Source organism: Anolis sagrei, chromosome 2 (assembly GCF_037176765.1).
Source record: "Anolis sagrei isolate rAnoSag1 chromosome 2, rAnoSag1.mat, whole genome shotgun sequence".
Lineage (NCBI taxonomy): Eukaryota > Metazoa > Chordata > Lepidosauria > Squamata > Dactyloidae > Anolis > Anolis sagrei.
The window spans coordinates 282,085,682-282,099,815 of record NC_090022.1 but is presented as its reverse complement, the minus strand read 5'-3'; the positions used below and the strand labels follow the sequence as shown (position 1 = coordinate 282,099,815).

The following is a 14,134-nucleotide window of genomic DNA, read 5'->3' as shown; positions in this document are numbered from 1 at the left end:
TCCTTGCCATTGGACAAGCTGGCTCTGACCAAAAAATCCCCTTTTTACCATACAGTTATCAAGATCTTCTCTTGACACTCTCCTTAGAAATGGTCACACAAAATGGTAGAAGGGGAAAAATGTAATACAAGTAGAAATCTGTTTGCAGCTTCTCTACCTCCCAAATCTCCAGATGTTGGGGATTAGTGTGTGGATATCAACTGCTTCCCATTCTACTGATGAAAGCAGATCTGTCAATGAGGGAAGTGAATTGCATATCCAATGTAGTCCAGATTGCAGAGAGATACTCATCAAATCCTTTAGAGTGCTGCAGATGGTACTGAGCATTGTGTCCAAGTTTGAGCACGGGCACATAGATAGGTAGGCAGGCAAATAGATATGCAGTCTGACACTTTGGAAGACAGAGGTCATATGAGTGGAGATTTTGTGTCTGCTGATGTCACCCCTCTTGGGAGACGCAGCCTGAGGACGGGAACGAAGAGAAGATAACTGAGTTAGCTTATGATTTACATATTTAATATCCAAAGGCAAAGTTTGGGGAAAAGATGGTGCTGACTATGGCAGAATTTCTGGGGTTTTTAAAGTCTGGCCTCTAAGGATATAAGAAATTGGTTTGCCTTGGCTGTCATTTGATTAAAGGAAACACTGGAAGGGACTGTTTCAATTGGCCGGCTTGATTAGCATTCAATAGCCTTGCAGTTTCAAAGCCTGGCTGCTTCCTGCCCAGTGGAATCCTTTGTTGGGAGGTGTTAACTGACCCTGATAGTTTCCTGTCTGGAATTCCCCTGTCTTCTGAGTGTTGTTCTGTATTTACTGTTTTTTTTAAACTGGTTGTCAGATTTTGTGGATTTTCATGGTTTCCTCCTTTTTGTTGAAATTGTCCACATGCTTGTGGATTTCAGTGGATCCTCTGTGTAGTCTTCTGACAAGGTCGTTGTTATTAACTGATTGCTCTTAATAACAGTAAGACAGGTCTCATCTACTCCATAAATATAATCTTAAACAGATACTGTTATGCCTGCTTGGCTGAAGTCAATTATTAACATAGCAAGGGAGAATATAGTTGTCTAGATCTGTCAATAAGAGTAAAATTAGTTTTTTTTAAAACCCAAATGCTATGATACTTGTCATAAACAGCTTGTACATGTTGATACCTTATCTCCTAGACCTGCCTATTCTTATTTTGCAAACATTTTGCTTCATGACTTTAAAATGAGGTGCTGATGGTCTTGCTGTGCTGTTTGTTTGCAGAGAAAATGGCAACATCAAATTTCTGACCAAGGGGGATAATAATGACGTTGATGACAGAGGCTTGTACAAAGAAGGACAGAACTGGCTGGAAAAGAAGGACGTCGTAGGCAGGGCACGGGGGTAAGTAACAGCACAATGTGTGCTTTTCCCTCTCTCTAATGAAGGTCAGCATGTAGTTGACTCCGAAGCAGGGAAATGAGAAATCGCACAAAGGGTTTGGTATATAACACCTGCTTTCCACAGCTGAAAGTACTGATCTACACAGAAAACCCAGCTAAACTTATTTTGGCTAGTCTTTTACTTCCAGGTTTCCTTTTAAAATACTATTTTTAGTACTAGGGCCTCAATACTTTTATACATGTGAATTTAATTATCATCTTTATGTGATTGCTGCATAGGGTAAAGCTTTCCCCTGACATTAAGTTTGGTTGTGTCCGACTCTGGGGGGGTGGCGCTCATTTCCATTTTTAAACCAAGACACCTCCAAAGTCATGCGTGGAGCGCCGTTACTTTCCCACAGAAGCGGTACCTATTGATCTACTCACATTTGCATGTTTTTGAACTTCTAGGTTGGCAGAAGCTGGGGCTAGCAGTGGGAGCTCACCCCAGATTCGAACTGCCAACCTTTCGGTCAGCAAATTCAGCAACTCAGCAGTTTGACCTGCTACGCCACCAGGGGGCCCTAGTTGCTACATAAACAATTCCATTTTTGTATATGTTTATTTTTGCTCAGACTTTCATTCAGTGGGTGAAAAATACTGGCCTAAAAGTCTACTCCAAGCCATGGAGTGACAAGATCCCTTTCCAAATGTTGCCACTTTGAGTCTCCTTTAGGAGAGATAAAACGAGATATAAATAAATATAATAATAATAATATATACTATAATAATTTTTTTTTAAGATTTTATTTAAATACCATAACAACTTACAAAATAGACAAAACCCAAAACAGTGAACATTTTACAAACACATAACCCCACCACCAAGGCCTGAACAAGTATAATTTCCTTCACCATGTATTTATAAATCAGCCATTAATCCAGGGGTCCCCAAACTTTTTAAACAGGGGGCCAGATTACTGTCCCTCAGACCATTGGAGGGCCGGACTATATTTTTTTAAAAAAAGTGACCAAATTTCTATGCACACTGCACGTCTTATTTTGCTACTGTTATGAATCATAATGTAAATATCTGATATGCATGATGTATTTTTTTTGTTACAATCTGAACATAAAGCATCGTGATTAATCACAAAAACATAAATATAGGAAATAAATCTATATAAATAAAATGTAACGTTCGTTTGTGGGATTAACAGAACTCAAAATCCATTGGACACCTAACAACCCAATGTATGTCCTTTACTCAAAAAAATGATTTTGTCATTTGGGAGTTGTAGTTGCGGAGATTTATATTTCACCTACAATCAGAGCATTCTGAACCCCACCAAGGATGGAATTGAACCAAATTTGGCACACAGTTCTCCCATGACCAACAGAAAATACTAGAAGGGTTTGGTGAGCAGTGTCCTTTGGTTTTGGAGTTGTAGTTCACCTACATCCAAAGATCACTGTGGACTCAAACAATGATGGATTTGGACCAAAGAATACTCAATATGTCAAAATGTGAACACTGATGGAGTTTGGGGAAAATAGAATCTTGACATTTGGGAGTTGTAGTTGCTGGGATTTAGAGTTCACTTACAATCACAGAGCATTCTGAACCCCACCAACGATAGAATTGGGCAAACATCCCACACAGAACAGCCATGTGGGCCACAGCAACGCATGGCAGGGGATGGTTAGTGCGAGCGTCTGGCTCGCACAAGGGGCTGCGCGAGGTAGGTAAGGGGAAAGCGGGGGAAGGCAAGGGAGGGGGCAGGCGGCGCAGCTTCGGGGCAGCGCCGCCTGTCCCACCCTCGAGCCGAGCCTGCCTTCTCTTGGCTTCCTGAAGCTTGGGGAAGGCGGGGGAAGGGTCAGGCGGCGCGGCTTCGGGGCAGCGCTGCCTGTCCCTTCCCCGGCCGAGCCTGCCTTCTCTTGGCTTCCTGAAGCCAGGGGAAGGCGGGGGGGGGGGGGGAAGGGTCAGGCGGCGCAGCTTTGGAGCAGCGCTGCCTGTCCCTTCCCCGGGCCAAGCCGGGCCGAGCCTTCAGGAAGCCAGGGGAAGGCGGGGGGAAGTGGCAGGCGGCGCGGCTATGGAGCAGCGCCGCCTGTCCCTTCCCCAGGCCGAGCCTGCCTTCCCCTGGCTTCCTGAAGCTTGGGGAAGGCGGGGGGAAGAGGCAGGCGGCGCGGCTTTGGAGCAGCGCCGCCTGTCCCTTCCCCAGGCCAAGCCTGTCTTCCCCTGGCTTCCTGAAGCCAGGGGAAGGCGGGTGGCGCGGCTTCGGTGCAGCGCTGCCTGTCCCTTCCCCGGGCCGAGCCTGCCTTCCCCTGGCTTCCACTCCTAGCGCGGCTAGGAGTGGAGTGGGAGGCGCCCTGTGGCCGCAGAGAGCAGAGCGGCCGGAGCAGAGGGTTCCCGCAATTAGCGGAGCGGCGCCGGGTGGGCGTGGCCACGCGGCGTGGCCACGCGGGCCGGATAAATGCCCTTGGCGGGCCGCATACGGCCCGCGGGCCGTAGTTTGGGGACCCCTGCATTAATCCAATGTCATCTCCAAAATTCCTGACCAACCAAATTCTGTTGTTTTCCATTTTCACTCTCTAAGACATATTTAATAAAGACCGACCAGTATGTCTCAAAATCTGACCTGTTAATTTCCCCCCTGAATACCCTCATTTCCATTGTTAATTTATCGTTTAAAGCTACATTCCAAACTTCCCTGTACCATGCATCCAGTGTTAGATTGGTTATTATTTTCCAGTTCTTTGCTATTATAATTCTTCCCACTGTGAGCAAAATAGTCACCAATTCTTTCTTAGTTATTTCTACATTCAGCTTCGTGGTGTCCATTAATAATGCTAACCTAGCATCTGGCATAATATTTGATCCTATAATGTTATTTATTTCGGTAAATATATCCTTCCAAAAATTCTTCACTTGGGGGCATTCCCACCATAGATGAAAATATGTCCCTTTGTGTTTACCACATCTCCAGCAGAGGTTACTTTGCTTGCTATCCATCTGATGTTGTTTGACTGGCGTAGTATACCATCTCCATATAACTTTGTATACATTTTCTTTTAATCTTATTGATAGGTTCTTAGCCACTCTCCACTTCAGGACCTTTTTCCAATCAAAATCTATCAGAGGCCCTAGGTCTCCCTCCCATACGTTTTCTAACAGTTTCAGCCCTATTTCTTCACCAATTAGTCCATTATATATTTTCCCAATTAATCCTTTCCCCATTATTTCTTGGTTCTTGAGCTTACTTAACCATTCCTCATATTTATTCAGTGCTCTACATCTGGGATTTTTGCTTAACCAATCCTTTCTCCAATTATACAGCTGTTGTCTCTCAAACCAATTCAGGGCACCTTGTTCTTCTAGCTTACTAAACTTGCCCTTTGAGTTTTGTATCCATTCCTTCCAGGAGAGTGCAGTTTCCCCCTCCACTAATTTTTTATGTTTAAGTTTAATTCTCAGGTCTTCTGGAAAATTTTCCAGTAAAACTATTGGAGTTAGGGGGGAAACTCCTGGAAATATCTTATTTTTTAATTTGACCCATGTCTCCATGACATCTTTAGCCAGGTTATTTTTACACCCCTTAATTTCCTTGCCTATTTTTGACCTAAAAAACATTTCCCCATAATCTCTGTGCCAGCATTTTCCTTCCACTTCCCGCCAAATTAATTTAGGTTCCGAAAGCAGCCTAAACACTCCCTTTATTATATGTGTCTGATGGTAGGTTTTTAGGTCTGGTATTCCTAATCCCCCTAATTTCTGAGAAATATACCATAGGCCTCTCGGTAGTCTAGATCTTCTTGATCCATTACAAAATTCATTTACTATTTTCTGCCATTTTTTAAGATCAACCTCTGGCAGTTTAATAGGTAACATATTACATAGGAAGTTAAATTTGGATAATATTTTCATTTTAAAGATTGCGATTCTACCAAACCATGAGAGATTAAGTTTTTTGTATTCTAGTAGTCTTTCTTGAATTTCCCTAAATAATCTGTCAAAATTTAATATTTTTAACTCTGAATAATTGACTGGTATTGTAACTCCCAAATACTTAATTTTGTTTCTAATCTTAACCTTAAATTGATCAATTATTTTCTCTTTGTCTTTTCTCTCCAGGTTTATTGCCATTACCTCTGTTTTCTTCCAATTAATTATTAGGCCTGTTATTTTGCCAAACTGTTTTAAATATAGGTTTATCCGGTCTAGTGCCCTATCTGGATTTCTAACTGTCAAGAGCGTATCATCTGCAAATAAACTAATTTTGATTTTGTTGTCCACTCCCATTCCCTGTATTTCTTTATCCTTCCTGATTGCCGAGGCCAATAATTCCATAACTAATATAAATAGTACCGGAGAAAGAGGGCAACCCTGCTTTACTCCTTGCATGATACTAAAGGATTCAGTACTCGAGTCGTTAATTATAACTTTTGCCCTATTTTCTGAATATATTTGTTCTATTATATGTTGGAACCCCTCTCCAAAACCATATTTTTTAATTAATGATTTCAGCACTGTCCAACCCACCGAGTCAAAGGCTTTATATATATCTAATGCAATAATGCCTACTTGAGCTTTCTCGTTTTTTGCATTCTCTATAATGTTTATCAGTCTGCGGACCAAGTCAGACATTTGCCTGCCCTTAACAAATCCACATTGGTCTGGGCTAATATAATCCTCTACAAAGTTTTTTAATCTATTTGCCAAAATTGCCATAAAAATTTTTGTGTCTTGGTTAATTAGAGAAATAGGACGATAAGAGTCTAATAATAATTTATCTTTGCCCGGTTTAGGTATTAGTATTATCCTAGTATGTTTCCATGAATTTGGTATGGGTTTTCCCCTTAATATTTCATTGAATAATATCTGTAATTTGGGAACTAGGAATTCTATATAAGTTTTATAAATTTCAGCTGGAATACCATCTTCACCCGGTGATTTACCCTTCCTTAATTTATGTATGATGTCTTTAATTTCCTCTTGAGATATAGATTTCTCCATTTCCTTACTGTGTGTCTCACTTAATTTCTTACCTAAATTTTGTTCCAGATATTTATCCAGCTGAGCTATATCCACTTCTGTATTTCTGTACATATTAGAGTAGAAATCCTGTATCACTTTAATTTTATCTACCATTCTGGCACATATAATGCCATTACTATCCTTGATACATCCAATCTCCCTTCTTACTTTTTTAGTCTGTGCTAATTTTGCCAGCAGTTTTGAGCTTTTATTATTATATTCAAAAAAGTATCTATTTGTGTACATCATATCTTTTTTAACTTTTTCTATATCTTTAGCCTCCAACTCTTTCTTTAATCTTGTAATGTTATTTATAATCTTTAGATCCTTTGTTAACAGGTACATTGATTCCAGTTTTTTTATTTCTCCTATCAGTTGGTTCTCTCGTTTCCTTTCCTGTTTCTTCCTTATAGCCGCATATTTACTAAACAGTCCTCTCAAGACTGCTTTCATTGCATCCCAGAGCACCTCATATGAGGGGGTTCCCTTGCATTCAACTCCCAAATTTCTGCCCATTCTCTTAAAATATTTTCCCTTATAGATTTGTTGTTAATAATATTTATATCCATCCACATTCTTTTTAGAGGCTCATAGTCAATTTGGTAATCTAATATCATATTCACATCTCGATGGTCACTTATAGAATTTAAATTTACATAGACATCTTTAACATATTTTGCTAGGGGTGGTGTTATGAAAATATAATCAATTCTAGTAAACACCTTGTGCACTGCTGAATAATATGTGTATATCTTTTCATTCCCTCTCATTAATCTCAGTACATCCTTTAAGTTATAATTATTAATCAACTGAACAAAAGCACGCCTCGCTTGTAAATCCCCTCTCTTTTGTGATGATGAATCCAGTTCCTGATTAAATGTTGCATTAAAATCCCCTGCCACTATCATATTGTCTGTTTGTACTTTTCTCATCCTTTCGTCAACCCCTCTAAAAAAATCCCTTTGACCACTATTTGGGGCATAGATATTCACCAGTACATAGTCCTCATTATTTACTGTACCCTTAATAATCAAGATTCGCCCTTCATCATCTTTATCAATTGAATCAATCTTAAATCCCACATTTTGTGAAATCAACACTGCAACACCCCTGGCCCTAGCACTCCCAGATCCCTTTATATAATGCTCTACCCAATATACTATAATAATAACTTTATTTTTATACCCTGCCAACCATCTCCCCTAGGGGACTCGGGGCGGCTTACAAGGGACACACCCAAGATTACAATTAAAATACACATGTAAAACACTTTAACCAATTAAAATATTAGAAAATAATAATAATAATAATAATAATAATCTTTATTTATAACCCACCACCATCTCCCCCAACGGGGACTTGGGGCGGCTTACATGAGGCCAAGCCCAAACAACAAATTACAGTAAAATAAAATGCAAATTACAATAAAATAAACAACATATACAATAAACAATATACACAAAACATGGGAAAAAAGCATTAAACCCAGCATAGTGACAGTAAGCGGGCCGCATGTACATAAAATGATTTAAAAACTCAGGGTGAGATAAAGGAGCAGAATTATTTGTAAGGGAGAAATCCTAGAGAGACAGGGTGATAGACAGACTTTTGTACAAGGGGCGGGGGCGGGCGGTGTACATCTAGGACAAGCACAAATAACAACACAATTGAAAGCAATATAAAAGCAATATGGCTGAAAGAAACATTGCTGAGGTACAGATTCAATGATTCAATAATAATAATAATCAAAGTATGGATTGTCGATGTTGCAATCCCAGGTGGCAGCAGGATTGAAGAGAAACAACTGGAAAAGCTGACACAATATAAGGATTTAAAGATCTAACTGCAAAAATTCTGGCACCAACCAGTAAAGGTGGTCCCAGTGGTGATCAGCACACTGGGTGCAGTGCCTAAAGACCTTGGCCTGCACTTAAACACAATCAGCGCTGACAAGATTACCATCTGCCAGCTGCAAAAGGCCACCTTACTGGGATCTGAACACATTATTTGCCGATACACCACACAGTCCTAGACATTTGGGAAGTGTCCGATGTGTGATCCAATACAACAGCCAGTAGAATGTCTGCTGTGGACTCATCTTGTTGTGTTTCAAATAATAATAGTAATAATAATAATAATAATATCCTAGTCGTCGTCGTCCCCCCCCCCCCCTTTCTAGTCACAATAGTCTGTCCTTTCTAATTTTTGTCACTTTATGGAAATAATAGCATTCCCATTTGCAGGCTAATTTGGGGAAATTTCTAGGAAATGATATGAAAATGTGACAAAGCCTCGGGATGTTGAAAAAGAAATGATTTTATGCTTGAAGACTGCCCAAAGCATTTCAACCTGGAAATGTATTTATGGCTTTCTTGAGGGAGTTAGAACTTTAAAATCAATATGTGGGGATTTTTTAAAAGTGTCTCCAAAGCATTTGCCTGGCAACTGTTAATCAGCGCATAGGGCTGTTTTTCAGGATCATCTTTTTTTTTTTTTAACAGTCTGAAATTTTGTCTTTTTCTGCATCATATCTATTGGTTGTTACTCTTTGCTTTTAGCTCCTGGGAAATACCTACTAAGAGCTTATTGTTTCTCCAAGTCTTTTCCTGTTTGGCAGAAAGGAGTAAAATTTGGTATAATTATTGGTATAATTATGCAGTATAATAATAATTATAAAGAAATACAATGTGTGTAAGTGAATAAAAGGTGTGTGGTAGAGTTATATGTAGTGTAAGTTGTAATGGAAATTTTAAAATAATGATAAGAAATATGCTTAAAGATGGTTTTGATATTTTTTTCTTTTACTGTTAGATTGTATATAATATAATCTTTTGTCTAAGATATTGCAAAAAGAGAGAAGAATGTATGCTTATACATTTTGTTTGACAAATTTATAAATAAAATCAAAAAATCAAAAAAAAAAGAAGAAAGAAAAAAGGAGTAAAATTTAGAACATGCCACCTCTCTCTGGACCCTTCTACAAATCCCAGATTATCTTCTTATTCTAGATTATATGGCAGTGGAGACTTATGTAATCCTGGGATATAAGGTCAGTATAGAAGGGGCCTCAGGACCGCGGTGGCAGAGCAGGTTAAACAGCTAAGCTGCAAAACTTGCTGACCAGAAGATCAGCAGTTCAAATCTACAGGGTGAGCTGAGCTCCCACTGTTAGCCCCACCTTCTGCCAACCTAGTAGTTCAAAAACATGCAATGTGAGTAGATCAATAAGTACCGCTTTGGTAGGGGTGCTCCATGCAGTTATACTGGCCACATGACCTGGGAGGCATCTATGGACAACGCCAGCTCTTCATCTTAGAAATAGAGATGAGCACCACCCCGCAGAGTTGAACTCAACTAACTTAATGTCAAGGGGAAACCTTTACCTTTAAAAGGGGTCCCAGATGCTTCTGCTAGGAACACAATGACTTGAGGAGTGATTGGCCTGTCCTTTGATATCATTCTGCCAACAGAGAGCCATTACTCATTAATGTTTTAGAGAGCTGAGTGGGATCTTCCTGTCTGCCCCATTTTATTTTCTTACCTATGAATCCATAAAATGTAATTTTAAAAGAACAGTGAAACATTGTTAAAGCTTAGAAACACTAAGGCCCTAGGATAATTTTGGGAAACATTTTCCTTATATTTGCATTAGCTTACTGCAGCCATTCCTCCACATTTGTAGCTCAAGCATTTGGCAATTTGATTACACTACGTAACAAATTTTGGAAAATAAATTGTTCCTGGCTTGAAATTGAAATTTCCTGTTTAATTGTATAGAACTTACTTTGAAAATAGTTGTTGTACTCCAGAAACTTCATTTTTGTGGCTGCCACGAACTATGTTGAATTGGTTGAGGCTCAGTGAGATACTCATTGAAAAACTATAGCAAAATGTGCTGCAGGATGTCCTGCAAAAAACAAAAGGTTTTGCAGTTTAATAAATCTTTTGCATGTTTTTATGATAAAACCCATTAGGAAATGACATTTATACTATATTTACTGATGATTTAGCTGCAGTTGTATACACAGCTGAAAACATATATTCCTGCTAAGCCAGTGGTTCTCAATCTCAGGTCCCCAGATGTTTCGGCCTTCAACTCCTAGAAATCTTAACAGCTGGTAAACTGGCTGGGATTTCTGGGAGTTGTAGGCCAAAAACATCTGGTGACCCCAGGTTGAGAACCACTGCGCTAGGCATTTCTAGGTCCCCCAGCACGATTGTCCACGATTGTGGAGATTGATCATAACATTGTGCTGGAGGACCTAGAAACACCTAGAGAATTGTTCTGTCAAGTAAAGAAAACTTGTTTGTTTTTTATTTGTATTTGTGGCTTTCCACTTATGCAGAGACCTTGTTCCTCTAATCCCTGCAATAGTGGAGGAACTGCTGTATTAAAACAGAAGTGACATTTTGTGCTGAGATATAGTGATCTTATGTTTTATGTGTTCTTGTTTTCATTCAGGTTTTTGCCATATGTTGGAATGGTGACTATAATAATGAATGACTATCCAAAATTTAAGGTAAGTGAACCAGTAGGTTGTTAAAAAGCCATCATTAAGGTCTCTGGTAGTACATTGGCATTAGTGAATTTCTCTAGATAAGGTAGTCTTGATACCAACTGTAAACTGCCCCGAGTCACCTGCAGGCTGAGAGGGGCGGTATATAAATATAGTAAATAATAATAATAATAATAATAATAATAATAATAATAATAATAGCAAGAAGACTTTGGAATTTGGAATTTCAGATAAGGGATGCTCGACCTGCATTGTAAAATGAATGTTGCTCTTGTGCAAATTTTGTCTCGGATTCCTATTTCTGAGTTTATTAAATGAAGAGGGAACACCTAGTTTAGCCTTAGAGATTAAATTGGGGAACTTCTACTGTGTGGTCCAGGTTTAGAGCTGGTCTTGACCTATAAAACCCTATATGGTTCTGGTCCAGCGTACCTGTCCAAACGTATTTCCTTCTACGTCCCACCTTGAAGCTTAAAATCTTCTGGGGAGGCCCTGCTCTTGGCCCTGTCTTTGTCTCAAACACATTTGGCAGGGACGAGGGACAGGGCTTTCTCGGTGGTAACCCCTCACCTGTGGAATTCGCTTCCCGGGGAAATTAGGTTATCGTCATCCCTCCTCACCTTTAGAAAGAAGGTAAAAACGTGGTTGTGGGACCAGGCCTTCGGGCAATTAGGTTAAAGGACAATTGATAATGTTTGACTATGGCTTGGAAGTGGATTTGGATAAGTTAAGCAGAGTAATCATCAATATATGGCTAGATAAATAGCCACCAGATTGGCAGTAGCTAAATGGATTGTAATTATACTGTTTAATCTTTATTTCTTAATGTTCATGTTTTTAATTGTTATATTTGCTATTTTGTATCTTATGATGCAGCATTGAATTATTGCCAGTTGCCCTGAGTTGAGAAGGGCGGGGTAAAAATGTTCGAAATAAATAAATAAATAAATAAAATATTAGAGAAGGCTAGTGCAGGCCTGTTGCCTGTTGAGTAGGATACAGCCTGCATCAGGTTCCATTGACTGGATTTCTCTAGGCCAATGGTCCTCAACCTGTGGGTCCCCAGATGTTTTGGCCTTCAACTCTCAGAAATCCTAACAGCTGGTACACTGGCTAGGATTTCTAGGCCAAAACACTTGGGGACCCACAAGTTGAGGACCACTGCTCTGGAGGTTGTCTGTAACTCCCATCATCCTGGTAAGCAGAGTCTATATTGAGGGATGATGGGAGCTGTCGTCATGTCATTCCCCCACCACTATAGCCCTTGAGGAAAGGTTGTGGGAATGGTCCATCCCTGAGTTATATAGACAAATTGTCTTGCTCAAGTAAAAAGGTAACTTCTAATAGCTGATACGCTGTGGGAGCCAGAATCTGACCTAGAATTCTCCACAAAATGCCACAAAATTTCATGGTCAATATTCCTCAGCAGGGGATCATAGAATTATAGAGACCTCATGGGCCATCCAGTCCAACCCCCTGCCAAGAAGCAGGAATATTGCCTTCAAATAACCCCTGACAGATGGCCATCCAGCCTCTATTTAAAAGCTTCCAAAGAAGGAGCCTCCACCACACGCACACACACAGCAGAGAGTTCCACTGCTGAACGGCTCTCACAGTCAGGAAGTTCTTCCTCATGTTCAGATGGAATCTCCTCTCTTGTAGTTTGAAGCCATTGTTCCGCGTCCTAGTCTCCAAGGAAGCAGAAAACAAGCTTGCTCCCTCCTCCCTGTGGCTTCCTCTTACATATTTATACATGGCTATCATATTTCCTCTCAGCCTTCTCTTCTTCAGGCTAAACATGCCCAGCTCCTTAAGCCGCTCCTCATAGGGCTTGTTCTCCAGACCCTTGATCATTTTAGTCGCCCTCCTCTGGATACATTCCAGCTTGTCAATATCTCTCTTGAATTGTGGTGCCCAGAATTGGATACAATATTCCAGGTGTGGTCTAACCAAAGCGGAATAGAGGGGTAACATTACTTTCCTACATCTAGACATTATGCTCCTATTGATGCAAGCCAAAATCCCATTGGCTTTTTTGCCGCTACATCACATTGTTGGCGCATGTTTAACTTGTTGTCTATGAGGACTCCAAGATCTTTTTCACACGTACTGCTCTCAAGCCAGGCGTCCCCCAATGGAGAAAGAAACATTTTTGAGAGTTTGCCCTTCGTGGGGCTGGGGGGAATATATAAATCTATAGTTCATGAAAAGTCTTGCTTTTTCATTTTGCCTAGGACAGATTTTGAATACCAAGTAAGTTTGCTAAAGGCAACATTCAGATATCCCTGCTGTATAGATCACCTGTAGGCATAATTTCCATATGCAAATAACCATGCAGTAACAGCACACATCCTGTGAGCGTTCTGAGGTTTGCTTTAGTAACTATTGGATGCAAAATGAGGATGAAATATTTAGAGCTCTGATCAAGTGGGGATGTATATCCATGGATGAATATACACTCTCTTGTCCCGAGCCCTGCATGTTCTTCCCGTAGTGCAAGCACCTGGAAGTACCGCTCCATTGACTTACTCTATTGACGTCTTGTTCTGCATACACATGCACACAAAGGATAAATATAACAAGTGTAGCAAAGAAAAGGAACACCTGCACTAGTTGTTGTTTTCCAGAAACTGCAATCCTGCAGGATGCTTCTGCAATAAACTTCTGCTGGATTTGAACAGAACTTTGAGATTCCTAAAGATGTATTATCTCTAGGGATCTTTAGGCCCTCCATTGTGATACTAGGGCAGGCATGGGCCAACTTCGGCCCTCTAGGTGTTTTGGACTTCGGCCCTCTAGGTGTTTTGGACTTCAACAGCCAGTAGGCTGTTAGGAATTGTGGGAGTTGAAGTCCAAAACACCTGGAGAGCCAAAGTTGGCCCATGCCTGCCCTAGAGTCAATTTCTGGTGGAAATTGCCCTGGAGAAACTAGAACAATGTTTCTCAACCCAGGGGTCTTGAAGGAGTTTCAGAGGGGTCACCAAAGACTATCAGAAAACATATTTCTGATAGTCTTAGGAACCCCTTTAGCAGAGAAGGCTGAAGATCACTCCACCTGTCCTTCTCTTCCTTTTTGGAAACAGACAGTGAAGTCTCCCACCAAAAGCCCTCCTCCGCTGAGATTAGCCAGCCTCTCATCCAGGGAAGGGCTGTTTCTGAGACTCCACATGGGGAGAGGAGAGCTGGCATGCTCAGTGCATGACTGTGTGGCCGAATGAGAGCATGTGAGGCTG

At 40.5% G+C, this 14,134-nt stretch overlaps 1 protein-coding gene across 1 annotated transcript in view; it reads left to right on the top strand.

The window, feature by feature from the left end:
- Positions 1 to 14,134, top strand: part of SEC11C (SEC11 homolog C, signal peptidase complex subunit) — a 32,260-nt gene that overhangs the window by 14,860 nt on the left and 3,266 nt on the right. Inside the window, exons 5-6 of the mRNA XM_060761344.2 lie at positions 1,252 to 1,371; positions 10,847 to 10,904. Coding sequence (XP_060617327.1) covers positions 1,252 to 1,371; positions 10,847 to 10,904 — 178 coding nt within the window. The remainder of the gene's footprint in view (positions 1 to 1,251; positions 1,372 to 10,846; positions 10,905 to 14,134) is intronic.